Source organism: Oryctolagus cuniculus, chromosome 6, assembly GCF_051225735.1.
Source record: "Oryctolagus cuniculus isolate XC-2025 breed Fujian yellow rabbit chromosome 6, ASM5122573v1, whole genome shotgun sequence".
NCBI classification, from domain to species: domain Eukaryota; kingdom Metazoa; phylum Chordata; class Mammalia; order Lagomorpha; family Leporidae; genus Oryctolagus; species Oryctolagus cuniculus.
In genome coordinates, this window is record NC_142872.1 from 19,280,929 (window position 1) to 19,308,234 (window position 27,306).

Sequence of the window (27,306 nt, forward strand, 5' to 3'; positions counted from 1 at the left end):
ATAAATCTGAGACAGGCCATTGACAGATATATCAAGCTTCCTGTCTCGCTTGGCTTCTTCGGCTCTTTCGTGTGTTAACGTGCTTCAAAATCTTGTAAAAGGGAGCTCTAAAATGTTTTCTCAAACTTCATTTGTTCTGCTTCTTCTTTTCTTCTTTCAAACCCTAAGCCCCATCAACCTTTGATCGTCTAAGTTTGCTGGACAAGTTTGTGTCTCTTTTGTCTCATGTATTGCAAAACTAGATTGAGGTGCCGGTGCTGTGGCTCAGTGGGTTAAAGCCCCAGCCTGCAGTGCCAGCACCCTATATGGGTGCCTGCTGGAGTCCCAGCTGCTCCTCTTCCAATCCAGCTCTCTTCTATGGCCTGGGAGGGCAGTGGAAGATGGCCCCAAGTGCTTGAGCCTCTGCACCCACGTGGGAGACCTGGAAGAAACTCCTGGCTCCTGGCTCTTAGCTCCTGGCTTCAGAATGGCTCAGCTCCAGCCATTGCGGCCCTTTGGGGAGTGAGCCAGTGGATGGAAGACCTTTCTCTTTCTCTCTCTCTGTCTCTCCCTCTCTAACACTGTCTTTCAAATAAATAAAATGAGTCTTAAAAAAAAAAAAAACTATTCAGTACCTTGGGTGGTTTCTAATAAATTAATAAGAATGAATTAATAATTCACTTAAATGTAACCAAATTAAGAAAAACATGGCTAATTATTTTAAGAAAGGATTTGAAAGGGTAACATGAACATAAAATTGGAGAATTAGCTGGGTCCTCCTGTATTTGACAAGGCTTAAATTGAAATGTTATGTTTTCTTCTTATTTTTAATAAAAAGAAAAAAAGTCCTGGAGCAACCAGGACTCAAATCTATGCCTGTCGCTCCCCCTCTTCATGGAGGAACGACACAGGACCCTGCCTAGGCTTCATATCCGAGTCACGGCACCATTATGTCGCTCCCCCTCTTCATGGAGGAACGACACAGGACCCTGCGCTGTTCTTTCGTCTGCTCGGCCCTCCCCGGGTTTGCTGCTGGTTCTTCCTGGGTTGGCTACTATCCCTTCCACCTCCGTGGAAGGGCAGTTCCCCCTGGCCACATTCCCCACTTCCGCAGGGGAGCGGCACACCGCCGCCCGGCTCTCTCGGGGGCTGCACAGGTGTTCCCCTTAGATGTTCCCCTTAGATGTTCCTGGTGAATGCCGTCTCTCTCCTCCTTTATAGTCCTCCTCTGCCAATCCCAACTCGGCTGCCCACATGCCGAGTACGCTGCTCTCCAATCAGGAGCAAGTCCTACAGTTTATTGGTTGAACTGGAGGCAGCTGTGTAAAAGCTGTTTTCTTCTCTCCCAGCGCCATATTGTGGGAGAGCAGATGCATAGAATAAGTCTTAATTCCAGTAACTCAGTCCAGTCCGGGTTGCTCCCCACAATGCCCATATGGGATGCTGGCACTGCAGGCAGAAGTTTAACTTCGGTGTCACAATGCCGGCCCTGAAATGTTAGTTTTTCAAGTTGAATTGCCATGAGATCCAGAGACACTAAGAGGAGTAGAGGATATGGTGACTGAAGAAGCATGAGAGGGGACCGCTTTCATGCATTTGCTCCTTTGTATGAGAAATCAAAGGACGTTACGTTCTCAGCCATCAAGTCTAGAGCTGGTTTTACTCAAGATATGTATACATGGTTTTGAGGAGGAAATTTGGAGAGATTCTCTATGAATGTGGATGAAAATAAACTCCATAGGCTGTGAGGTTCTAAGCTATTAGAATAGCTACAGAGATATCTTTTGGGAATATTAATAACTGAATTTCATTAGGGTGGTAAGTCAGACAATGCCAGTTTCACGTACGAGATCAAGTCCAGTCCAGTTCATGGAAATGGGGCTCAAAGCCTGTCAGAAAATACCAGAACAGGGGCTGCAATGGTGTGGACTTGAAACTGCCTGGTGAGAGTATCCGTACATCACTGCAGACTTTGGTCCAGGGCTGGCTGCGTTGCTGTGACCAAAACCCCTATGAAAATGTTGGCTTTTGTCAGTAGATAAAGTGAATTTACAGAGAATGACCTCTGCTTTGAGTAAGGCTGTGGCCCCACTGAGTGTGCATTGCATAAGCAGCTCTGGTATGGCTGACTGGGGTTGACCTTCCCTCTCCATGAGTTCTGCATCCACGGATCCAACCAACCATGGATTCAAAATATTTTGGGAAAAAATTATATCTATAATGAATATGTGTGGGTTTCTTTTTGTTTATCATTATTCTCTAAGCAATGGAGTATAGCAGCTGTTTAAATAGCATTTATGTTATATTAGGTACCATGAGTAATCTAGGAATGATTCAAATTATGAGAGGGTTTATGTAAATTATATGTAAATGCTATACCACTTTATTTAAGGGACTTGAACATCTGCGAATTTTAATATCTGTGAGGGGTTCTGGAACCAACCCCCTTTGATACTGAAGAACAACTATCTTATAAAACCAGAGAAGGCCTGCAAGAGCCAGATCAGGGTTGAGTTTACATGGAACAGACAGAAGTGAGACCTATATGAGGAGATAGCAAGAGCAGCAAGCGTGGGTCAAGACATCAGTTGGGGGACAGAGCATCATACAGGTGGGCTTCAAGAAGATAGAGGAAGTATGAATTATGGAAAAACTGCATGAATTCCTTTTTTTTTTTTTTGACTCAAATCATCTTGTCTTTTAATTCTTTTTTCTGTGGACTTTTTGGAGTACCTTCATATAAGGGAAGTTGAGCCATGATAGGGAGAGCAAACCCACAGAGGCGTGTAGTGATCCATAGGGGATGGGGACTGTAAAAGTTGGGATGCTACACATGGGAGTGCATTTTAATGTAGAACTCTTGTCCTAGAGAAGCAAACAAGAACAAAGTAGTATCCAAATCTGGGAGCTACACTGTCAGCCTTGGGAGTTAATTCCTAGAACAGGGAAGTAAATTCAGAATAGGTGCACCAAGTTTGCAGACACGTTGCAGAGTACGACTGTATCAGTCCATAGGGTACAGAAGAGGATCCCACTAGCAGCTTGACTGAATTGTCACTCCTGATCCTGCCCTCTGTTTGCTTCCTGTCATTTCCCTGACATTGGTCTCTGGATTTCCAAGAAATCCAATGATACATCTTGTCCAAGTAGCATTATATGAAGCGAATTGATGTTATTGATGAGGTAGTTTTGAGATGGCGAGCTCTGCATGACGATATTCTAGAAATACTGGGACCCTTTGAACCGACATAGAGGATATAGATATGATTAAAATATAGCTAAGTGTAACAAATTAATCACCAGGATAATAATTACATGGTGAAAACAGATTTGGTGATTAGGAAATACAGGTTCAAACATGTAAAATTGCTAATGATAGCAATTCATATGAGATTGATTATCTTAACTGGATGAAATTATTAAAACTTACTTATGACTGGAAAAAAGTATGTAACAATTTGAAAAATGTTTGGACTAGAAATGCCAAGAAGAATGCAATCTTTCTATACACAAATTACAACTATAAATTTTATACATTAATTACAAGTATAAATTTTATACATTAATTGCAACTATAACTTTTTATAAGCCATTGGTAGTATACAACAGAAAACTGGAAGGGAAGTTTTTGTTTAGCTCATCAGTGTATGGAACTGCTTTCTGTTGATACAATCTTCAGTGGTAAAATCCCAAATATTAAAATCCTGAAATATCAAAATCCCTATTCAAAAATGCCAAAATCATGGTGCCCACCAAATGCCCCAAAGGATTAAGATCCTGAAAGCTGAAATTTCCAAAACCACAATTCTCACTGGGAAAAAAGTAGGCTCTGTAAGAGAGGTAGAAAACCAGATTGGAGTGAAGCAACTGGTCCATTTACAGTTGCACCCAGGACACTTGCTTCGTGTTAAAGACAATGGGGACTGAATGGTAAAAGAACAAATTTTAAAAGCCGAGTATTATTGGTGCTGAGGAAACAGAAAATCACAATTGCAATGATGGGGGAAAAAGCATATTTGCTTTCTTACAAGATAGAGTTCCAGAGAGAGGGACAGTTGCAGAGATTCCATCTCCTGGCAACAGCTGGGGTGGGGCCAGGGCCAGGCCAAGGCCAGAATGCTGGAACTCCATCTGGGTTTCTTACATGGATACAGGCATTCAAAGCCTTGGGCCATCTTCTGCTGCCTTTGCAGGATTATTATCAGGGAGCTGGACTGGAAGTGGATCAGTCGGGACTTGAACTGGCACCCATATGGGATTCTGACATGACATTTGGTGGCTTAACCTACTGTGCCACAATGCCAGCCCTACTAAGTAGATTTTCGATTGGGATGTCTATACTTCAAAAATGTATAGACTACAACCATTGTCCACATACAAGTGCAGCAGGTGTTTTGAAGATATTGAAACAGGTGAAAACACTGACAAGCAATAGGAGACATCCCCACTGTCAGATGGTTCAGTCATGTACCGCTTCTGTCCCTTTGGACATCTTGTCGTCCTTGCCTTTAAAAATGCTCTTCAGAGTGTAAAAGGAATACAGTTAGCACAGTGATTGTTTTAAATAAAGACACTTGCTAATATAGAGGGTCTTTCAGTGTCAAAACACATTGGATGCAAGCTATTCTTGGGTAAAGGGTTTGAGTGTTGAAGAAGGAAGACAAATTTCCTGCTAAATCTAAGATAGAGGAACTTATGTCTACTTTGTCTACTGGATGACACTTGTTTTTGCTAAATATATATGTATATATATTTATTCATATATATTTTTATGTATATATATTCATGCCCTTATTGGATCTGGAAATTCTTTTTTTTATTCTTTTTTTTATTTTTTTATTTTTTGACAAGCAGAGTGGACAGTGAGAGAGAGAGACAGAGAGAAAGGTCTTCCTTTGCCGTTGGTTCACCCTCCAATGGCCGCCGCGGCCGGCGCAGCGCGCTGATCCGATGGCAGGAGCCAGTTACTTCTCCTGGTCTCCCATGGGGTGCAGGGCCCAAGGACTTGGGCCATCCTCCACTGCACTCCCTGGCCACAGCAGAGAGCTGGCCTGGAAGAGGGGCAACCGGGACAGAATCCGGCGCCCCGACCGGGACTAGAACCTGGTGTGCCGGCGTCTCAAGGCGGAGGATTAGCCTAGTGAGCTGCGGTGCCGGCCTGGATCTGGAAATTTTAAAATATATTCAGTTGTTTATGTACTAATGACTGGAAAAAGTAAAACATTTTTTTGAATGTTTATTTGAAAATTTGGTGGACTTTGCAGGAAAAAAAATGGATTTCAGTTGAGTCCCAAACCATGATGACAGATTTTTTTTTGAAAAGATTTATTTATTCTTTTATTTTTTTTTTTGAAAGACAGAGCAACAAAGCAAGAGGGAGAGGCAGACAGAAGAAGATCTGTCATCCACTGGTTCACTCCCCAAATGACCGCAATACCAGGTCTGAGGCAGGAGCCAAATGCTCCATGCAGGCTCCCATGTGGATGGCAGGGTCCATGTACCTGGTTTGTCTTCTGCTGTCTCCCTGGAACATTATTTGAGAGCTAACTCAGAAAGAAGTGAAGGTAGGACTTGAACTGGTGCCTTTCCTCTGATATGGGATGCTGGTGTCTCAAGCGGTAGTCTCACACTCTGTGCCACACTGGCCTCCAAGATGATAGATTTAGAATTAGATGCAAGCAAAGTAGCTAGATTTCAAGCTGTTGCTAGTAAAGTGTTTTTTTTTTTTCCCCATTCAGCCAAAACCATGTGGTGGAAAAATCAAATGAATAGATTGGCCATGTAATGTGGCAATAAAGAAAACATTTTAAAATGCATCATTTGTTTGCATTAACATTCCTTTTGGCTTATAAATTTCTAGGAGCTTTTAATGAATTAAAGCTGCATTTGCCTGAAGAAGCCAGCAGTTACTGGCTGGCTCCAGAATCATTATGTGCACAGTTGGATAAGAAGGCAAATAGGCAGAAGTGCTGAGGCTGCGTCACCAGTGTTGTTTCTGACAAATCTGTGATGTGTACACAAATGCACGTGGAATGAACTTCTCCATTCCCAAAACAACAGCAAAGCATGGCATAGGAGATGAGAATGTTTAATAAGGAATGCTCATGTCAGTGTGTATCAAATCGTGACATTTTAAAAAGAACAGAACCACATAAGAAATAAATACCCACATGTGCTTTGAGGAGAACCACGCCCTAAAAGAATAAATGCAGCTGTTCATCAGAGTGGAGTCTGTGACTATGGAAATTGGTTGATTCTATGGATTCTCCCATAATCTTTCTTTGTAATTCACTTTTTCTTATGTTGGATTTTCTTGTATTTTCCTACTGTTTTAGGTTGTCAGTATTACTCTCTATAATTCATTATGCGGTATGTTTCATCCTAACATTGTTTCCAATCTGAAGGTATAAATTGTGTAAAGACATCAGAGGGGCCAGTGTTGTGGTGTAGCAGGTCCAGCTGCTGTCTGTGATTCAGGCAACCAGCTTGGTCAACAGTTTGAGTCCCAGATACTCCTCTTCCAATGTAGCTCCCTGCCAATGAAGCTGGGAATGCAAGAGAGGATGCCCCAGTGCTTGGGCCCCTGCACCCTTGTGAGAGACCCAGATGAAGCCCCCAGCTCCTGACTCCAGCCTGGCTCAGCCCTAGCTGTTGCAGCTTGTTGGAGAGTGAACCAGCAGATGAGAAATCTCTCTCTCTGTCTCTCCTTCTGTCTCTGTAACCGTGCCTTTCAGATGAATAAATAAATAAAGCTTGTTTTAAAGGAGACTAGAGGGTTCTAATTTACTTTATGGATTTTTTGCTGTTTCGACCCTGTAGGAATGCGTTATCACATCACTTAGACTTTGTATGTAAGCATTGTGCATAGACATAAAATACTGATAACTTATAATAAATGAAAGGGTTGTTCTTGTTATACATCTGCATTTGTGAAAGGGACAGTTTTGCAAGGTCTTGGCTTTTGGGGTGACTGCATGGTATGCACTGGTGACCACTGTGGGTTTTGATGGATCTCACCGCGAGCTGAGTTTGTCCATCATGGTATTTCAGGTGACTGCAGCTGTAAAACCAGGTGCGTACAATTACCGATGACTGTGACATGGATTTATGCATTTTACTTTTTGACCTGTCTCTTTATGGATGTGGTTCATCAGCTCATAAATGTTTTGCTCTTGTGACTGTTTTTAGTAGAACTGTTTATGCTTGCAGAACATTATTACTTTTCCTGTTTTATTGTGTGAAGTAGCCACAAAATATTATGCTGTGCTTTTATATATTTCTCAAATAAATCCTATTTTTAAAATGAAAATGAATGTCTTCTAGAAGATTTTTTTAAAATATTCATTAATTTATTTGAAAGTCAGAGTTACACAGAGAGAAAAGGGTGACAGAGAGAGAGAGAGAGAGATCTTTCATTCGTTGGTTCACTCCCCAGTTGGCCACAATGGCCAGAGCTTTCCCCAAAGTGAAGAGCCAGGAGCTTCCTCCAGGTCTCCCACGTGGGTGCAGGAGCCCAAGGACTCGGGCCATCTTCCACTGCTTTCCCAGGCCATAGCAGAGAGCTGGATTGGAAGTGGAGCAGCCAGGACTCAAACTGGCGCTCATATGGGACGCTGGTACTGCAGGCGGTGGCCCAACCTGTTACGCCACAACACCAGCCCCATAGAGGATTTTTTAAATTGTTTTTTTACAGAACAATATTTTTGGAATTTTTAGGTTTCGGGTTTTAACCTTTAGGGGTTTTAATGTTTTAAGATTTCAACATTTGGGATTGTGTCATTCCAGGTTGTGTCTTTCAGGATTCTGAGTCAAGTCTATATGAAGCAATGTCAATATCATAAGTCATGGGATCTGATATTCTGTAATGATCATATTCCAGCCCTTGTCAAACAGGCTGACAAGAGTGGCTGCGTACTCTAGGATGTTCACTAGAAAATTCCTACTTCAAATGTAATTTGTATTGATATTGTTACTTGCCTCATTTGGCTGTTTTTTTTTATTTTGTTTTGATAGGCAGAGTTAGACAGTGAGAGAGAGACAGAAAGGTCTTCCTTCTGTTGGTTCACCCCTCAAGTGGCCGCTATGGCCAGCGCGTTGCAGCCGGCATACTGTGCTGATCTGAAGCCAGGAGCCAGGTGCTTCTCCTGGTCTCCCGTGCGGGTGCAGGGCCCAAGGACCTGGGCCATCCTCCATTGCCTTCCTGGGCCACAGCAGAGAGCTGGACTGGAAGAGGAACAATCGGGACAGAATCCGGTGCCCCAACCGGGACTAGAACCCGGGGTACCAGCACCGCAGGCAGAGGATTAGCCTAGTGAGCCGCGGTGCCAGCTTGCCTCATTTGGAGTTTACCTTTTCAGATTTGGTCATTCTTGCAGTAGTCCTGACTCTGAAATGTGCAGTAGCTGAAAGTGTCTTCAGTTTTGTGGTTTGGTCTTTCTCGATAGATGCAGACGAGCAGCTCTCATTTACAGGGGCTCTCTTCTAAAGCGCGTAGAGTACTTGGTGTGTTTTGTCTCAGGTGCTGTTGTAATTGATGCTAGCATAACCTTCCTCCTACATATATACATATATTTTTTTTTCTTCTTTTTACCTTCCAGGTCTACCAAAAGCAGCTGTGATCAGTCAGCTGCAGGCTCTCAAGGGCTCCTCGGGACTGTGGGCTTTTGGTTGCACTGCAGATGACATTGTTTACATAACCCTTCCTCTGTACCATAGCTCGGGCTCTCTCCTGGGAATTGGTGGATGTGTTGAGCTGGGTAAGATCTTGTTTTCTTTTTGATAAGTTTTCAAAATGCCTAAAAATTAGAACTTGTGTTAGTTAAAGTTTGATTCTCAGTCTTTAACATTTGGAGTGATTACAGGCATGTTGTTTAATTGTAATGTTTATTAAAGGGACTCTGTTTCAGAACCTACTCAGTGTAGTCCTGAGGAAGGAAGAGCAGTGGCCTGGGGAATTGGCCCTGAGGTTGGAGCTAGCCGTTGACTGCAGGGTGCTCATCCCCTATGCTCAAACCCCAGATGCCTTAAGCAGTGGTGGGGGGATACAAAGGGGGTGAATGTGGGAGCTGCATAGCCTTCAAGACTTAATCTTGGAAGTCCTATAGATTATTTCACTGTATTCCATTGATCAGAGCAAGTCACCCCAGGCTGGTCCAGATTCAAGATTTGAAAATGAGAGGAAGTAAATAGATCCCACTTCTTTAAGGGGGAAGAAGCAGGTTGACTTTGCAAAGGCAACAGCATTGAAGGAAGTGATAAGTCCATCTTTGCAAACTGTCGACCCCAGACACTCAGTAGCTCGGCTGGTAGAGCTGGTGACTCGGTGGATTCCATTCACAGGTGTGTGAGATGATGCGCCAGTTACTAGTCCTAAAATAATGCACAGAGATCATCTACCACAGCCTGCACACGACTAACTTGCTATGAAGTCATTTTTAGAATACTCCATTCAGAATATGACCAATATCCACAGTACACAATGAGAATCAAGATAGGGAAATTTCTATGGAGTTTATTCATATAGCACACACTCATGAGGAATCACCATGTGCCTAAAGGTGTACTTTGAAATGCATGCAGTTTGTGTTCCTGAAATGAAAGGTTTCAGGGTGGCGGGGGAGTGAGTTGCTTAAGTTAGGTTCTACGGTCAGGGATGAGCATTACAAAGTCTTTACCTCAAGGTAAGTTGAGGCTGGCCTAGAGTTTAAAAATATTCTATACAGGGGCTGGCATTGTGGCCTAGTGAGTAAAGCCACTGCCTGTGGCACCAGCATCCCATACGGGCACCAGTTCAGAATAAAGCTGCTGGCTCCTGGCTTCCAGCTGGCCGAGCCCCAGCCATTGCAGCCATAATGGGGAGTGAACCAGAGGGTGGAACATCTCTCTCCCTCTCCCTCTCTCCCTCTCTCCCTCTCCCTCTCTCCCTCTCTCCCTCTCTCCCTCTCTCCCTCTCTCCCTCTCTCCCTCTCTCCCTCTCTCCCTCTCTCCCTTTTCCTCTCTCCCCCTCTCCCCCTCTCCCTCTTCCTGTAACTCTTTGAGATAAATGCATAAATGAAAATATACTATGCATACATTCAAGGTCAAAAACGAATGTTCTTGGCCTCTGTGAAGACCGTGATTTCTGGTCACACTGATACATGCAACTCTGCTATTTATTTTGACTGTTGCTTTTATTCCCTGTGTTGCCAAAAGCATATTTGCAGTGGAAATAACAGAATTACAACATGAATAATTTTGAGTCATTGGACCATAAAATTAATGTTTTCAAATGAGCGTGATGTAAATGATCAATGGTGGATTATGAAAGCCTTAGAAGTGAGCAGACTTGTTCTACTACGGAGCAGCGCCCTTTGTGTTTTATGCTAATTCTGCTCTTGACAATTTTTTCCTCTGGTGTCTGCTTTTATCTTTTCTGATAGGTGCCACTTGTGTGTTGAAGAAGAAATTCTCAGCAAGCCAGTTTTGGAATGACTGCAAGAAGTACAATGTGACGGTGTTTCAGTACATCGGAGAACTTTGTCGCTACCTTTGCAGACAGCCTAAGGTAAGAGTAATCGTCGTTATCCAAGACAAACAGAGGTGTTTCAGGAAGAATAAACACGGAGAGGGAAAATGTAAATTTTATTTCCTGTGATAGTGTACCTTCTTTCAGAACATAATTTAGCTGACTGTAAAAGATGCGTGCAGTCCTCCAAGAAGAAGTGAACCTCAAACAAGTCAGAGAAAAGGAGTGGTAACCTGGGGAAGCAGAGCTGAGCGCTGTGTGGCCGCAGACAGGACAGGCTCCTAACACAGTCCCCGCAAACACAGTGTGCTTCACGTTCCGGGAGACGCCTGTGATGTCTGCAAAAGTCACTGATTCCAGGGTTAAAATGGATAATCTTCTAAAGTACTGTTCTTTAGAAAAATTGATAATCCTTGTTTAGCTGATTTTTTCTTGTAATGATTAGAGTATCATTTGTTTTCCTTTAAATTTAAAATGAAATTGTACTTTGATTTGCATGTGTGTCCCCACCAAAACCAGTCATTTCTGCGTTGTTTTGATCAACTGGCACCACTTAAAAAAGCAAAAAGTAGAGAGGATTGAAAGTTTGTCTTTCTTGGTTTGTTTGCTTTTTTGCACTCAGAAGTTATTTTCCTTTTTCTGGTCTTAGTGATCTTTCCAAATGCTTATTTTTTAACTTCCTGATTTTGTAAACATTCTTGGGTCTGCAAAGAAGTGACTCTCTCCTTAATCGAATCAGTGCTAGTCCCTTTGAAAATGCAATGGAGGATGCCTCCCAAGGCCAGGGGACTGGGTGAGAGAGCCTTGTGCTCTGAGACACCTTCCTAGACCAGGGGTCTTCTTGTTCATTACCTCTGCCTGCCATCGGATGGGGTCCTGGAGTCGCGTCTCTCATTGCCACTGGCTAGAAGAGGCGTGCATAATTCTTCCACTAATTACTCAAGGCACAGCTGAAACTAGGCTGGAGGCACTTAAATAAGACTTTACTCTTGATGTGGGATTATACAAAGGACATGAAAACTGAAATAAAAAGTGAGATTGAAGAACCCGGTTTCTTAATCATTTTGATCTTGGAGTTTACTGTGATGAGACCTCCAATCTTGCTGCAGATCCACATCCTGGAGGGAGGAGCCATTCGTATTGAATCTTTTCAGGATTGCTTAACATAACCGTAGATTTCATGGATTCACAGACTAGACCTAAAGTTCAGGGGAATGTTGTAGGTTTCCTGAACTTTTCTCTATTCAAGAATACCCTGCTTCAGGTAAGGGATGTGGTCCTATCAGAATAGCCCCAATGTAAAAGTCATCATGCCACAACCTTACATATTCTCTCTTCTGGTTTTCATTATAGTCTCTGATCATTTGATATCTGGACTAGGTTAATTTAGAGAATTAATGCCAGTAAGAATTAATGTCTAGTAAGATTAAACTCAGAATTAATGCCAGTAAGAATTAATGTCCAGTAGGATTAAAGCCATTTTCAGTGAGGTCCCATGACCACAAATAGTACAGGAGCTAGCAGGTGTTACCTGATGAATTTCTTTATCTTCTTGCTATCTGGATGAAGATGCTAATATCCATTCCTGTTTCCTCTCATCTTGTAATAGCAACGTCAGCTCTTCCAAAGTCACTTTTTTTCCCAGCATTTCTTGAATGATTGAATACATGAACTTATTTTTTTCAAAAATTTCACCAAGTCCAATCATGCTACAAATAGTGTCTTCTCTCTGTTTAGCCAGTCCAGGATCTCAGAAATGAATGCGTATAGTCATAGTGATGGATGCCTTTGTGGTTTTTTTGGGCTGTATTTCCAGATTGCTTTTCAAAGTGCTTAGGATGATCTAGAATTACCTTTGCAACGTGGAATCACCTCTGTTTCACAGTCCTTTATTAGTGCACGATGTTATTCAAATGATGTTCTTGTATTGGGGCTTCATAAACAGAAGCTCCTTCAAGCCCCCTCAGAAATCTGAAATGTGGGAAGTTGCCAAGATCCGGCCAGTTTCTATGCCCCATGCTTTCAAATATTGGGGAGGAAACTCCATTTGGTTGAGCTTCTCAATAGTGTTTTTTTTTTTTTTTTAATAAGGATACCTACCTTTTTTTTTTTTTGAAAAAATGATTATTTAATATTATTCATAGTTTAGTAACTAGAAACAAACACATGTTGATTTTCTCTATTAAGGTCACTGCCAAAGTGTGAACATTTTCCAGATAAATTTTCTTTCTAAAATGCCTTTTCTGAGTCCTTTTTGCATATATTTCTTCAGTGTATAATGTTTTAGTCTATCTGTTTGAACTCTTACTTCATAAATAAAGGCATTAATAATCTATCATATTGGCTAGAATTCTTTCACTCAGAGTATTTTCCTTTGAAATTTTTTTATAAAATAAAATATCCTGTCCACTTCTCTGAATTTGTATTGCACTAATTTTGGAGAATGCTGTAGCTACAGAGAATTTGAGAGGACTTAGAATTACAAATGGAATTTCTGACTTCATTTTAAGTTAATTTTAGTTTTAATTCTTAATTAAGTCTCTTTGAAGAAAAAAAAAAATCATGTTTAGGAAATAATCTCTAATTTTTACTTAAGTGAAAATTGAGGAGAAGACAGAGGGGAATGAAAATTGCTTTGCCCAGAGGAAAACTTACCAAGTTTTTAAAGCAAAACAGCATAGGATTATCTAATCCCCTTTATTGATTTTGCACAAAATGAGCACAGACAGTTCTTGGCATCAAGGACCTGGGACAAGGAGAGAGTCATCCTGCTGTGACTTCAGGGACCTCGCTGTTGGCCCCCAGTGTTCCCTCCTGTGACGTTCTCTTGACGGGAAGGGACAGTGTCTTCAGGGCAGCCAGTGTGGCGGTGGATGCAGGTGGGGCTGGAGCCTGAACAGGTGGCACCAGCAGCCCCCCCCCCCCTTAGAGGAATGGTCACTGAGTGTCTCATAAGCCGTGTTGGGAAGCCCCACGGACATGCATTTGAAAGAAGTCCTTAAATAGGAGAAAACAGAATCACGTGTTCTCTAAGCAAATCCTGACTCCTTGTCCATCTCACAGTACGTAGTGTGTTCCAAGGGAGATTTACCTGTGGGCACAGTCCCGAGGTGAGCTGAGCGGTGCTGCGTAGCTGCCTGGAAGCTCCCTAAGGTAGATCTTCCGTGGCCAGACCAGCAGTATTTATTCATCCCCTCCTTCTAACCCTTTCTTTTTTTTTTTTTTCCATACCAATGATTTTATTTTTTTTTAACTTTTATTTAATAAATATAAATTGCCAAAGTACAGCTTTTGGATTATAGCAGCTTTTTCTCCCCATAACCTCCCTCCCACCCGCAACCATCCCATCTCCCGCTCCCTCTCCCATCCCATTCACATCAAAATTCATTTTTAATTATCTTTATATACAGAAGATCAATTTAGTATATACTAAGTAAGGTTTTCAACAGTTTGCACCCACACAGAAACACAAAGTGTAAAGTACTGTTTGAGTATTAGTTATACCACTAATTCACATAGTACAACACATTAAGGACAGAGATCCTACATGGGGAGTAGATGCACAGTGACTCCTGTTGTTGATTTAACAATTGACACTCTTGTTTATGGCATCAGTAATCACCCGAGGCTCCAATGCCGATCTTATTTAGACAATGTCATAGTCAAAGTGGAAGTTCTTTCAAGTATCATTTCCGAAATGAAAAGACTTGAAAGTCATTACTCTCCTCATTACAACAATAGTAAGCTAAACAAAACAAATATCAACAGCTTCTCTGGGCACACTAAGGAGTTGCAGTTACAATGCAATGAGCACCCAGGAATCATCAAAGGTCGTAAAGCTGGAATCACAGCTGGGACCTGCTTATCTGGAACAGAGCCCTGGCTGAAGCACTTAGAGGGTAACTTTGTGTGAAGGCAATTTTACCCAGTGCCTGGAGGCCATTCCTACCATGAATGGGAAACTCCCAGGCAACATGGACTTAGGGATCCAATACTTTGCTTTGTCTTGAGGAATCCCACCAACTTTTCACAGTAGAGGGCTTAGAAACATCAATTAGCTATGACAGGGAAGAGGAACAGTAAGTAACCATTGTGAAAGAGGATGAAAACCATCTTCTTATTTAAAGGCTTAAATGTGAATCGTTTAAATATATTCATTAAAAGATAAAGATTGACAAAGTGAGTATAATAACAATATTCAGCTACATCTTGTCTTTTGGACATTCACTAAATATACTGATTCAGACAAGTTCAAATAAAGCGATAGCAAAAGATATGTTAAAACTAATTGAAAGAAAGCTGGAGGTACTACACTAATTTCAGATAAATGGAATTCAGAACAAGGAAAATTATCAGAGACAAACAGGAAGATTACTTAATGATTAGGCAGCCATTGCTTTAAAACCTAGCAAATTTGTGTATACACCTAAATTCAGAACTGCAAAATACACTTCAAAAACCTACAGAATGAGGGTGGGCATTCTGGCAAAGCATGGTACGCCACTGCTTGGGACACCTGTATTCCATTTTGGAGTGCTGTTTGGAATTCTAGATGCTCCCCTCTCAATCCATCTCTCTGTCTTTCTGCTGCATGGTTGACCAGGATGGAATTCCTGGCTTAAGCCTGCCCAGCTCCAGGTATTGCAGCCATTTCAAGTGTGAAACAGTGAATGGAAGATCTCTCTCTCTTTCTGTTTATCTCTCTCTTTCTCTCTCTCTCTCTTGCATGCGCGTGTGTGCTCTCTCTGTCTCTCCCCACTCCTGCTCTACCCAGACACCCTAACTTTCAAATAAATAAATATTTTTTAAAAATTGACAAAATTTCAAGGAGAGAGAGAAAGTTCCACTATTATATTTGGGAACATCAATCTTCCATTAATTGGCTGTTCAAAAATGCAAAAAACCAGAAGCATAAATTTGGCTTTAATAGCCTTATCAATTACTTTGGTCTAATAATATTTACAGAATTCTTTGTCCAACAAGATCAAGCTTCCATGGATGGACCACAGTCTGGACAACAAAATACACCTGAAACTGTGAATGTTCACAAAACACATGAAGAATGTTCCCAGATAATAAATTTTAAGAAACTGTAGCAAGAAGAACAACTGAAGCATGAAAAAGAAAAGGAATGAAAATTGAAGTATAAAAGAATAATATTGAAAAATAGGAAAATAATATATGAAAATCAGCAAAACCAAAAGATACTTCAGTGAAATAACAAATTCATAAACCTCTCTCCATGCTCATTAAGAAAAGAGAAAGACAGAAATTACCAGTATCAGAAATCAAAGAGTGGCCATCATTGGAAATGAACATTAATGTTCCATGGAAACTTAAGGATAATAAGGGGCTACTAAAATCACTATGCACAAAAATTTGATAAATGAACAGAACAATTGCTTGAAACACAAATTGCCAATACTTACACAAAAAGAAATATAATCAGTCAAGGCCCATTTCCTTTAAAAGAATTGAATCAAAGATGCATACTTCTTCCCACCACCACCAAAAAAAAAGGAATGAAAATATCAGGCAAGGATAACTCATAGTTGAATTCTACCATACATTCCAAGTACAAAAAAGGACAACTCTCTACCATTTCCTCTTGAGATCTGAAGTGTAGATAATAATTTATAACTCAATTGGTGAAATCAGCATTACCTTAATAAAAAACTTGTTAAACTTCTAAGAAAGGAAAACTATAGAAAAACATTTCACATGAACAAAGATGCAAAATAAAAATAGAAAGCAAAATAATAATAGGTAAAATCCAACAATTTTATGTAGTACAAGCAAGTGGTATTTATCCCACGTAAGCAAGGCTGTCAGCATTTAAAAAAATCAATAAATTGGACATACTACACAAACTGCAAAAATGTTAAATGATTACATCAACTTTTGTAGAAGATATTTGGCATAAAAAAACTGAGCAAACAAGGAACAGAAGAGAAATTCCTCATCTAGATAAAGAATATCTACCAAAACCAGCTTTAATAGTGAAATTGGACAGTTTTCCCTTAAGTTGGAGAAAGGGGGAAGTGTCTTTTTCTCACCACTACTTTTCAATATTATGGTGGAATTACTAGACAGTGCAGTAACACAAAGAAAGGATACAAAATGCATACATATTGGGAAGGAAGACATAAAACTGCTAGCAAATGTCATTATTGCATGTATAGAAAATTCAAAAGTACATCATAAGTACCCCTGGAACAATGTTAGTGTAGCAAAGTGGCGAATTACATGTACAATTTCATTGTTGTTCCATGTATGGGTAAGAGCTAGGATTTGAAATTTAAAAACAAAATTAAGCATCATTTAAAATTGCATCAGGTTAAGAAGCAAATCCCAATCGGTGTCTTTTAACTAGACAGTTCAGGCCATTCACGTTCAATGTGACTAATGAAAAGTGGTAACTTTGCCCTGCCATTTGCCAAAGATAAGTTCTAATATATGCTTTGAATTCCCTGTGATCTTTTGCTGTGAGGTTTCCTTCCTTTATCTTCTTTCATACTGATGACCGTGTTTCTGTGTTTCTGTGTGTAACACATCTTTAAGCATCTGTTGCAGGGCTGGACGAGTGGCGACAAATTCTTTCAATTTCTGTTTGCTATGAAAAGTCTTTATTTCACCTTCATTCACAAATGATAGCTTTGCAGGATATAATATTCTGGGCTGGCAGTTTTTCTCTCTTAGTACCTGGGCTATATCTCGCCATTCCCTCCTAGCTTGTAGAGTTTCTGATGAGAAGTCAGCTGTGAGTCTGATTGGCGATCCTCTGAGAGTAATCTGACGTTTCTCTCTTGCACATTTTAGGATCTTTTCTTTATGTTTCACTGTGGAGAGTTTAATTACAACGTGTCGTGGTGAGGATCTCTTTTGGTCGTGTTTATTAGGGGTTCTGTGAGCTTCCTGTACTAGGATTTCTCTGTCCTTCTCCAAACCTGGGAAATTTTCTGCTAATATCTCACTAAAAAGGCCTTCTAATCCTTTCTCCCTCTCCATGCCTTCAGGAACTCCTAGAACCCGAATGTTGGGTTTTTTAATAGTATCCTGAAGATTCCTGACAATATTTTTTAGATTTCTAATTTCCTCTTCTTTTCTTTGATCTGACTGTATCCTTTCCTGTTCTCTGTCTTCTAAGTCCGATATTCTCTCTTCTGCTTCACCCATTCTGTTTGTAAGGCTCTCTATTGTGTTTTTCATTTGATCTACTGAATTCTTCACTTCAGTCACTATCACAGTTTCCTGTTGTACTAGTTGTTTCGTTTCATTTTGATTCCTCCTTAATATTTCATTTTCACGAGAGAGATTTTCTATCTTGTCCATTAAGGCTTTATGTAGTTCAAGAATTTGTTTTTGAGAACTTCTTAATGTTCTTATCAATTTTTTGAGATCTGCTTCTTGCATTTCTTCTATGTCATCATCTTCATAATCTTGAATTGGGGTGTCTTTTTCATTTGAGGGCGTCATGGTGACTTCCTTGTTTTTATTACCTCGGTTTTTGCGTTTGTTATTTGGCATATTGGAGATATTTGTTTTCTTCACTGTGGTGCTTTTTTTTGTTATACTATGACTCTAGATTAAGTGGACTGTTTTTGATGGAGCCTTAGGGCTTGAGATGGGTGTGGCCTGAGAGCTCTGTTTGGTGTGCCAAAGGTGACACTCCCAGGTTAGGCGTGGTAAATCTCTCTCTCTCTCTCTTTCTTTTTTTGATTCAAAAAGGAAGTAATTCTGCACAGCTGAACGAAGTTGGAGTTAGTTAGCAGGCAAATGATATACCCACAGGAGCCAGAGATCAGAAGCTCTTTCCCAAGGACCACACAGGGAATCTGTTCGGCCCTCAGAGTGGGCTCAAATTCTCCTTCAGTCTCCCACTGGGTTGCCAAAGTTACGGAATTGTAGCGTCTCTGGAGAGTACTCAGGTGAATTCCGTGAGTTCTCTCCCCCACCGTCTCTTTTTTCACAGTCTCAGTTCAGTAGCACCACAAATTTACTAGGTCCTAATCTCCTGTTAATTCGCCCCGCCCAGAGTCAGGTTTTTCTGCTAGGCTCAGGGCTGGTGCAGACCTGAGGTCGCTCTGCTTATGACGTATGTCCAAGATGGTGCCTGCTCTTTGTCTTGCTCGCCCTTGAGAGGTGAGCGGAGAGAGAGAAACCCGTGTCCGTACCAGTCACCTTTTTTTTTTTTTTTCCTCTCTCTCTTCCAGTTAGCCTGGTGAACTTCCCTCCCCCCCCCCCCCGGGGGGTCGTTCCCTGTAGTCTCCTCTCTCGGCTTGCCTGCCAGTGTCTCGGGCTATTGAGGTTCGGCTCACCTCGCGTTCCAGCGCTGGTGTGTTGAGTCTGCCGCTGGTTCTAACCCTTTCTCCTTTCTTCTCTTTCTCAAAACTCCAGTTACCAAAAGTTCTTTGGGCATAAATGTTAGACGTGCCTGTTTAGAACGGCTGGCAGTAGGGGTACCCTGGGAAAAGCCAGTGGGCCTGGGTCCTGTTAGAGATGGGTGGGGCAATGGTCCTCTTCTCCCAAGACCAGGAAAGAAAAGCATCTCTTCCCCACTTCTCTTCTGCCTAGTTTTCCACATTAGAGAAGCCTCAGCTTACGATTTCTGATTGGCTGTGTATTTTGTTAATATTACTGCTGCTTTAACATGGCTCAGTGAGGGATGTGATAGAACTTTAGACACGAGCATTGTGTATGTCACTCACTCATTCAGTTAACTAACACTGTGTGTTTGGATAGACAGGGCCACCCAAGACACATCAGGTGACTTCTCTCTTCTGTCACAAAGCTCACACCCTCGGTATGGGGTGAAGAGAGAAAAAAAATAAGCCAACAAATCCGTGAAGAAGTGTAATTGCAGACAGGGCAAGTAGTATGAAGACAGAACAGGACGAGGTGATGGGAATAATGGGCGGGAGTTGGGTAGTGCTGATCAGACTGTGCCTGTGGGGTGGACATCACCGAGACGGTGACCTGTGAGCTCAGGGACATTGAGGATCCAGGCCCAGGGAAGGTGCGGATTTCAGTCATGACAGAAGGAACTGGAACAGGAGACATGGCAGGGGACACAGCCTGCCTGCTTGCAGGGAAGGAGGGCGTGGCCGGGCTGTCCACAGACCAGACCTCCTGGAGCTTGTGTCCTTGCAGACCCTGAAGGACAAAGTCGAATTTTATTCCCATCAGAGCATCTGACAAAAGATGAAGGAAGAACTGAAAAAAAACGAGACTCCTTTGGGCTGCATGGGGAAGGAAAGCCACCAGGACTTGTTGGGTTAGGAAAGGGGTGGGAAGGATCTGGTGGGATCAAGGGTGAGGCTCAGGATGTGAGCTCACACATCTGGGGAAACTGCACACCATTTGCTGAGACTTGAACAATGGAAATTTAATTTCTTCTGGGCCTGTTAAGTTTGATATGTTAAACATATCATACTAGTATTGGAATGTAGGAATCTGGTGCACAAGAATTCTGAAGACGGGACCATTTAGCAAAGCAGAGACCTATTTTATGATGCACGTGTAAGATGCCTGTTTTTCAAATTAAGTGGGTCTAACCTTTGTGTATACCTTTCAGTGTAGAATGCCCACATTTTGATATCCTGAAGACATAATATATATTTGTTGTAATATGTTTCTTTTAAATTATACTTCCTTCTTTTCTCCAAAAAAGCTAAGAAATTCATGAAAGCTAGGAAGCACCCTTATGATCTAGATACTTCTGTTGATCTAGTAATACTTTGACAAAATGTGTTAGTGCACTCTCATTACAAAAAGAGAAGCATTTTAAAGCACCGGGTTTTTGATAATATTTATTGTTCATTAAAAACATATAAGTTGCATTTCTCTTTCACTAGTAATGTTAAGACTATCCTACAGGCTGGCGCCTGGCTCACTAGGCTAATCCTCCGCCTGCGGTGCTGGCAAACCGGGTTCTAGTCCCAGTTGGGGCACCAGATTCTGTCTTGGTTGCCCCTCTTCCAGGCCAGCTCTCTGCTGTGGCCAGGGAGTGCAGTGGAGGATGGTCCAAGTGCTTGGGCCCTGCACCCGCATGGGAGACCAGGATAAGCACGTGGCTCCTGGCTTCAGATCAGCACGGTGCGCTGGCCGCAGTGCGCTGGCCGTGGCGGCCATTGAAGGGTGAACCAACGGCAAAGGAAGACCTTTCTCTGTGTCTCTCTCACTGTCCACTTTGCCTGTCAAAAAAAAAAAAAAAAAGACTATCCTACAGTGACCCCCTAAATACTTCACTGTTTTTTATTCAAGTCATTTTGATTTTTGAGTGATAAAAGACAACAAATGATGGCACTGTGAGATTTTTTTAAAGAAAGAACACCTGCTTTATTTTCTCCAAAAGAATCTATCAACATTTTAAGAGTTTTCTTTGCTATATGTAGGGAAGAAATGGGAAAAAGGAAGGTATGAGAGTCCAGAGAATGAGATTGTAATAGTGGGGAAATCAGGTGGTGCTGAGCTGCTCTTGGTTTCGTGAACCTATTTGTTTGTCCTACTGGTCTTATTTTGGGTGAGTTGGAAGAGAGTCACAGGCTAGAAGATTTCATGTTACCTTGTCTCTGGATGAGCACATTAATGTTTATTCTTTCTTTTCTATAGAAAATGGAAATATTAAGAACATTTACTCTTCAATCATGTTTTCATTTTCTTAATTTGTGTAACCTTAAAAGTTTCATTATTACGTTTTCCCTTTCTGTATCTTGTAGAAAAATGTTGTTAGGAGAATGTTCTCATTGCACTGTAGGAATCTTTAAAGAATGATGCTTTCAAATTAATATAAACTTTAGTATCAAGGTGTTAGGATTTAGTTTCATTAAGATATTCTGCAAAATGTGGAATGTTTGATTTTGTCTCTATAATCTGGATATTTGTACATTTTTTGATTTCTTTCTCTGAAATATTTGAAGCATACTATTAGACTGTTGAGAAAATCACCTCTTTTAAACTCAATTATCCTTAAATAAATCAAAGATATGCTTAGCATTCTCATAATGGATATAAAAGCATCTGGCAAGGTGCCAGAGCCCTCATACTGCTTAAAAACTAGAAATATAGAGATGTGGGGCGCTAAGATAAGTAACTGTTCGCAATCTAAATACTAGCAGAATTACAAGGGAATTTTCGAGGTTTTGTAACACATTTTGGAGTGTTTTAGAACAAGGTGAACATATTAAAAAATAAGTGGTAATTTTAGCACTTAATATTTACATTTCATAGGTATAAGTAAGTACTAAATATGTACATGTCTTCAGATCTGCTTGCTTAAAACCATTCAAGCTCTCCTTTCCTCTGTGAATGTCCACGTCCCTCACTTATTGATTCCTAGGAAGTAAAACTTTCTGTGGCAACTATCAGATTGTGCGTTAGCTATGAAGTGAAAGGCACAGGTTCCATTGTAATCTTTCTTGTTGTATCTCAGCTGGGCATGTCTCCTCTCTGAGCCACAGTTTCTGTTTTCATATAAAATAGGGTACAATACCTAATTCTTCTGATTGGCCCTTGATTCTTACAATCTGGCTTTGAGATATATCTGGAAACATGCAAACCAGGAAGCCCAATATAAATAGAGTTTTATTGTTAAACAAAAAATTGTAGTGTTTTCTATGCATGCCATTATAAGTTAACTATTGTGGATGTTGAAAAACAGTTGGCATTTTCACTGATAAAAATCCTACATCAATGATTGTAAAAGTATATTCAAATACATTATGGCCGTTTTTAAAATAAAAATTTTATAATAATAACAAAAATTTTATTAAACTGTCTTCATACACATGAAATACTAAAAATAAGAATATAAGAAACTCTGAAAATATTATGCCTGTCTCCTCTTGAGTTATCTGTTACTATTTTAGATGTGTTAGTAAGGTTTTTCCACAGCTGACATTAAATTAACTTGACACTTTATAACTGAGATTGTTTATTTGATCCAGTATTTGCCGTTTTTCACATTGCCTACTCGTTAGATTGTTTGTTCCTGACCGCTTCTCCATGGACACAGGGTCAAGCTCAGAAATGGTTCTTCTTTGCTCTGCAGTGAGGGCTTACCAGGAAATATAAGAATCTTCAGTGACTGATAAACTGCTAGAATTTTCCCATTGAAGATAAATTTTCCCCAAAAGGGAGAAAAGGCGTAAAAAGACTTAGATTAAAAAGATCAAAGATCTAATTTGAGTTTTTCCATTAATTCACAAAGTGATACTGCACAAGTCATTGAATTTCCTGCCCTTTGAGGTCATCAAGATTGACAGTCCAGCCTCACCCCCCAGATTGACAAAGGCTGCGATCTAGGGGCACTTTCCTGCTTATCAGAGTAGCTCCCCATCAACCGTGAAATGAGTTTACATCAATTACATCCCAAGTTGACATGGGGTTAATGAGTTAAATGTGCAGATGCAAATAGAAATGGGCTTTGACCACAGTGGGGGAAACTCTCTGGAAGAGGACATAGAGTTTTCCCAGCTGGCCTTGCAGGAGAGTTGTTACTACCAAAGTGAATATGACAGACTTGAACATCTAGTCCTTGTCTTCTCTTCCTTGTAGTCATTCTTTCTTGTATGTCTTTATGTCTTTTTTTTTTTTTTTTTTTTGACTTGAGAGGCAGAGGGACCAAGAGTCAGAGAGAGCATCCTCACCCACTGACTGACTCCTCCATTTTTTGCAGTGAATGATCTGGGCTGTGGCTAGTCAGGAACTCAGCAGTATGAGCCATCACCTGCAGCCTTCCCGGCTCTGCATAGGTAGGAAATTGGTGAGGAGCCAGAGCCAGGAGTTGAGCCGAAGCATTCCAATACGAGACACAGGTATCTTTCAGCCTCTCAGCTGCTGGCTAAGTGCCTGTCCCGAAGGTCTAGCCTTTACCCTTACAGATTCAGAACCTACTTTGTTAGTGCGTGTCTGTAGCATCATACACTAACACATACACATCCACCAGGTTCAAGGATGCCTCTTATGGTTTTAAGTGGTCCCTGTGGCTGGCGCCACGGCTCAATAGGCTAATCCTCCGCCTTGCAGCGCTGGCACACCGGGTTCTAGTCCCAGTCAGGGTACTGGATTCTGTCCTGGTTGCCCCTCTTCCAGGCCAGCTCTCTGCTATGGCCTGGGAGTGCAGTGGAGGATGGCCCAAGTACTTGAGCCCTGTACCCGCATGGGAGACCAGGAGAAGCACCTGGCTCCTGCCTTCAGATCAGCACGGTGCGCTGGCCATGGCGGCCATTGTAGGGTGAACCAACGGCAAAAGGAAGACCTTTCTCTCTGTCTCTCTCTCTCACTGTCCACTCAGCCTGTCAAAAAAAAAATAAAATAAAATAAAAAATAAGTGGTCCCCGTGTCTGGACCTTACCTGTGAACGTGGGAGTGCCCAGGATTCACTTTCTTATCTCTTCTCTTTCTCTGTATTCTCACTCCCTGGACCTGTTCCCTGCCACAAATGCCATCCATGACTTAACTTTCCAATCTGTATCTCCAGCCCTGCCCTTCTCCTTTGATTTCAAGTTGTATATAACTGGAGTCCTACTTCACAGCTCCACTTAGATATGTGACTCACCTCTTATTTCAAAAATGGACAAAGTCCAACTTTTTAAGCACCTTCCTCCAACCAAAATGTGCTACCTACCTAGATCTTGACTGTCTACCTAACAATATGTCCATTCTGCCAGGTGCGCAGTCAGCACTCTCTGCACTAACCCTTGAAGATGGTCCAGTCCCTGAGCAGGTCCTGCAGATTCCACCTTCAGAAATATCCACAGTCATGCCTCACTTTTGCCATCTCTGCTGCTGCTGTCCTCCAAGTCAGCACCACGTCAGTCTAGAGCTGTTTGCACCAGCCTCTTCTGAACTCCATTCCTGCCCTCGAAATTCTGTCCTTGCATGGCAGTTGAAATGGTTCTGGTAAAATGTAAGTGAGATTATGTGACCTCACTACTCAAACCCCCCTGGTGGTTTTACTTGGAAGAAAATCCAGATGCCTTTGGCATAGGCAGCCCTGCTGTGTGGGATCTGCTTCCCCTGCTGTGGCACCTCCTGCCTCTCTATCCCTTGTCTGCTCTCCCCAAGCCCCAACCCTACCTCCTCTTTGCTTCTCTGTCATGCACCAGGCCCTCACTTTCCTCCCTGACTGTTCCCCCTCCAGACGTTTGCACAACTCACTCTTCTAACCCCTTCCCTCTCCAGGGAAGGCATGTCAGCCCACAGTTCGGCTGCTGTCTGTTGTGGTCAGCCCACCAGTTTGATGGAGCCTCTACCCACAGTTTGGCTCAGATGTGGACATGGATGATGTCACATAGGCACCAGGAGGATATGCAAATGCTTATTAGTGGCATAATGGAGCTGCCTGGGGAGACTAGACAGGGTCTCAAGCATGTCTGAAGAGGCCCCAGAACTGGGCAATAGAGGCCACTTGGCTTTTACTGGGATGAGGGGGCAACAGTAGGGTGAGGCGCCTTCTGCATGCAGGCCTGCTTGTATAACTTGAGTTTCCTTCTGGTGCCAAAGGAAGGTTTACTGGACATTCTCATCAGCTCACCCAGGACAGGGCTGGGGAGGTCTGAGTGCATGGGACATTCTCATCAGCTCACTCAGGACAGGGCTGGGGAGGTCTGAGTGCACGGGACATTCTCATCAGCTCACCCAGGACAGGGGTGGGGAAGTCTGAGTGCACTGGACATTCTTATCAGCTCACTCAGGACAGGGGTGGGGAAGCCTGAGTGCACTGGACATTCTCATCAGAGCACTCAGGACAGGGCTGGGGAGGTCTGAAAGTTGTGAGCAAACAAGCATCAGGAATGGAGTCGGACTCTGTATTCAAATGTCCATCTCCTTCTCCCCTTGCTTTATTTTTCCTTGGGGAACTTACTACCTCATTATATATTTATGTTCTTTATTCTGCCATTTAAAAATGTATTGGTTTGGGTGGGGGGAGAGAGAGAGAGAGAGAGAGACCCTCAGTCATCTGCTGATGCATTCACTCCAGAAATGCCTGCAGGAGCTGGAACTGGGTCAGGCTGAAGCCAGGAGAAGAGGTGGGAACTTCATCCAGGTCTCCCAAATATTTCAGCTGCCTGCTTCCTCCCAGGGTGTGCATCAGCAAGAAGCTGGGATTGGAAGAAGAGCTGGACTCCTCCCTAGGCATCTGGTAGGAGATGAGGGCATCTCAAGCAATCTTAACCACTGTGCCAAATGCCTGCCCCTTTTTATGCCCTCTTAATCTTCTTCCATGTTCTTTAACAGGAGCTCAAGAAAAGCAGAGAGATTTTGTGTTTTGTCTATTATTATAACTTCAAGGCCTGGAATGGTGCCTGACACATAGTAGATGCTCAGTGATGATTTTTTGATAGCTAGATGAAAATAGCACAGCCAACAGAAGCAGCCCGGTTGGATGATACTTATGTACTCATGCCCAACGTAAGCTTTCCCTTGTTGCAGGCCTTCAAGGAAAGCTCCGTTCTAGCCAAAAAGTTTGGATCCCCAGCGAGGACAGAGTCCAGGAAGGGAATTTGGATAAAACAAGGATTTGTGTCACTGCATGGAGGGAGTCAGGCCTTTGAAGAGTTCAACTCACAGCGGAAGGCACCTTGCTCATGGGGCTGCACTTGTCGGGATATCGCATTCCTGGGCCCCAGCAGGTGCATTTACAGAGAAGAGGCTTGTTTGTGAACACAGTCCTCGGTGTGAGGGTTGAGTCTTGCATACTCTGGGAGCTGGGCCTTCTCTCAAGATGCCTTTGAAGGTCCTGGGGCTGAAGGTTCTGCGTTGCCTCCATTGTTCTCCCAAGGGCTGCCGCAGCAAAGGCACGTGTGCAGACCAAGCAGTCTGTACCTGGCGCTCCCGTTGCTGAGCCTGTGCAAAAGGAGGGGCTTCACAGAAGTCTCCAGTACGGTCTCCTTCTGCTCCAGCACGTGAGATCACTGGGTATTTCCAAACTGTTGCTTATGCCTTAAAATTGCTAACTGATGGCTGCGACTTGGACACCTCGGCCTGCTGAACCCAGGCTTGAGAGAGTTTTAGGGGCAGCCAGAGCCTGTGCAGGCTTAGCCTTGAAGGACCTTCCTTATAAATCGCTTTCCAATCCTTTCTTTAAAAAGGCTCTCCTCTTTATCCCCTCCCCCCACCCACCTCACTCCTTTCCTGTTTCAGTTCAGGAGAATTTGCCTTTTTTTTTTTTTTTTTTTTTTGACAGGCAGAGTGGTTGGTTTACCCTCCAATGGACGCCGCGGCCGGCGCACCGCGCTGATCCGATGGCAGGAGCCAGGTACTTCTCCTGGTCTCCCATGGGGTGCAGGGCCCAAGCACCTGGGCCATCCTCCACTGCACTCCCGGGCCACCGCAGAGAGCTGGCCTGGAAGAGGGGCAACCGGGACAGAATCCGGCGCCCCGACCGGGACTAGAACCCGGTGTGCCGGCGCCGCTAGGTGGAGGATTAGCCTAGTGAGCCGCAGCGCTGGCCAGAATTGGCTTTTTTAATTGACATGTAAAGGTTGCAAATATTTCTGGGGTGCTCTGTGAGTAAGCGTATGTAGCTCCTCCAACATTTAACATTTCTTTGTGGTAAAGCATTCAAAATCCATTCTTTTAGCTTTTTTAAAACATTAACTGCATTACTGTGATCTGTAGTCGCCCTGCTATGCAATAGAACAGCAGGACTTCTTTCTCCTATGTAACTGGAGCTCAGCACCGCTTAGCCAACGTTTCCCCGTGCCTTTCTCCTTGGTACTCTCCCCATCCGCTGGTAACCTCTCTTTGACCTACACCTCTGTGAGATCAGCTCCTTTGGATTGCACGTGTGGGTGAGATCACAGGATCTTTCTGAGCTG

The 27,306-nt window shown here is 42.5% G+C and overlaps 1 protein-coding gene across 4 annotated transcripts in view; it reads left to right on the forward strand.

Moving 5' to 3' along the window:
• Positions 1-27,306, forward strand: part of SLC27A6 (solute carrier family 27 member 6) — a 287,625-nt gene that overhangs the window by 227,100 nt on the left and 33,219 nt on the right. For 3 of the 4 annotated variants that reach the window (XM_089334916.1, XM_017341026.4, XM_002710184.6), the window contains exons 3-4: positions 8,577-8,735; positions 10,398-10,522. In XM_089334916.1, coding sequence (XP_089191042.1) covers positions 8,577-8,735; positions 10,398-10,522 — 284 coding nt within the window. Of the gene's footprint in view, positions 1-8,576; positions 8,736-10,397; positions 10,523-10,630; positions 12,131-27,306 lie in introns of those variants that run through there. The other variant, XM_089334917.1, reaches the window with a different exon arrangement.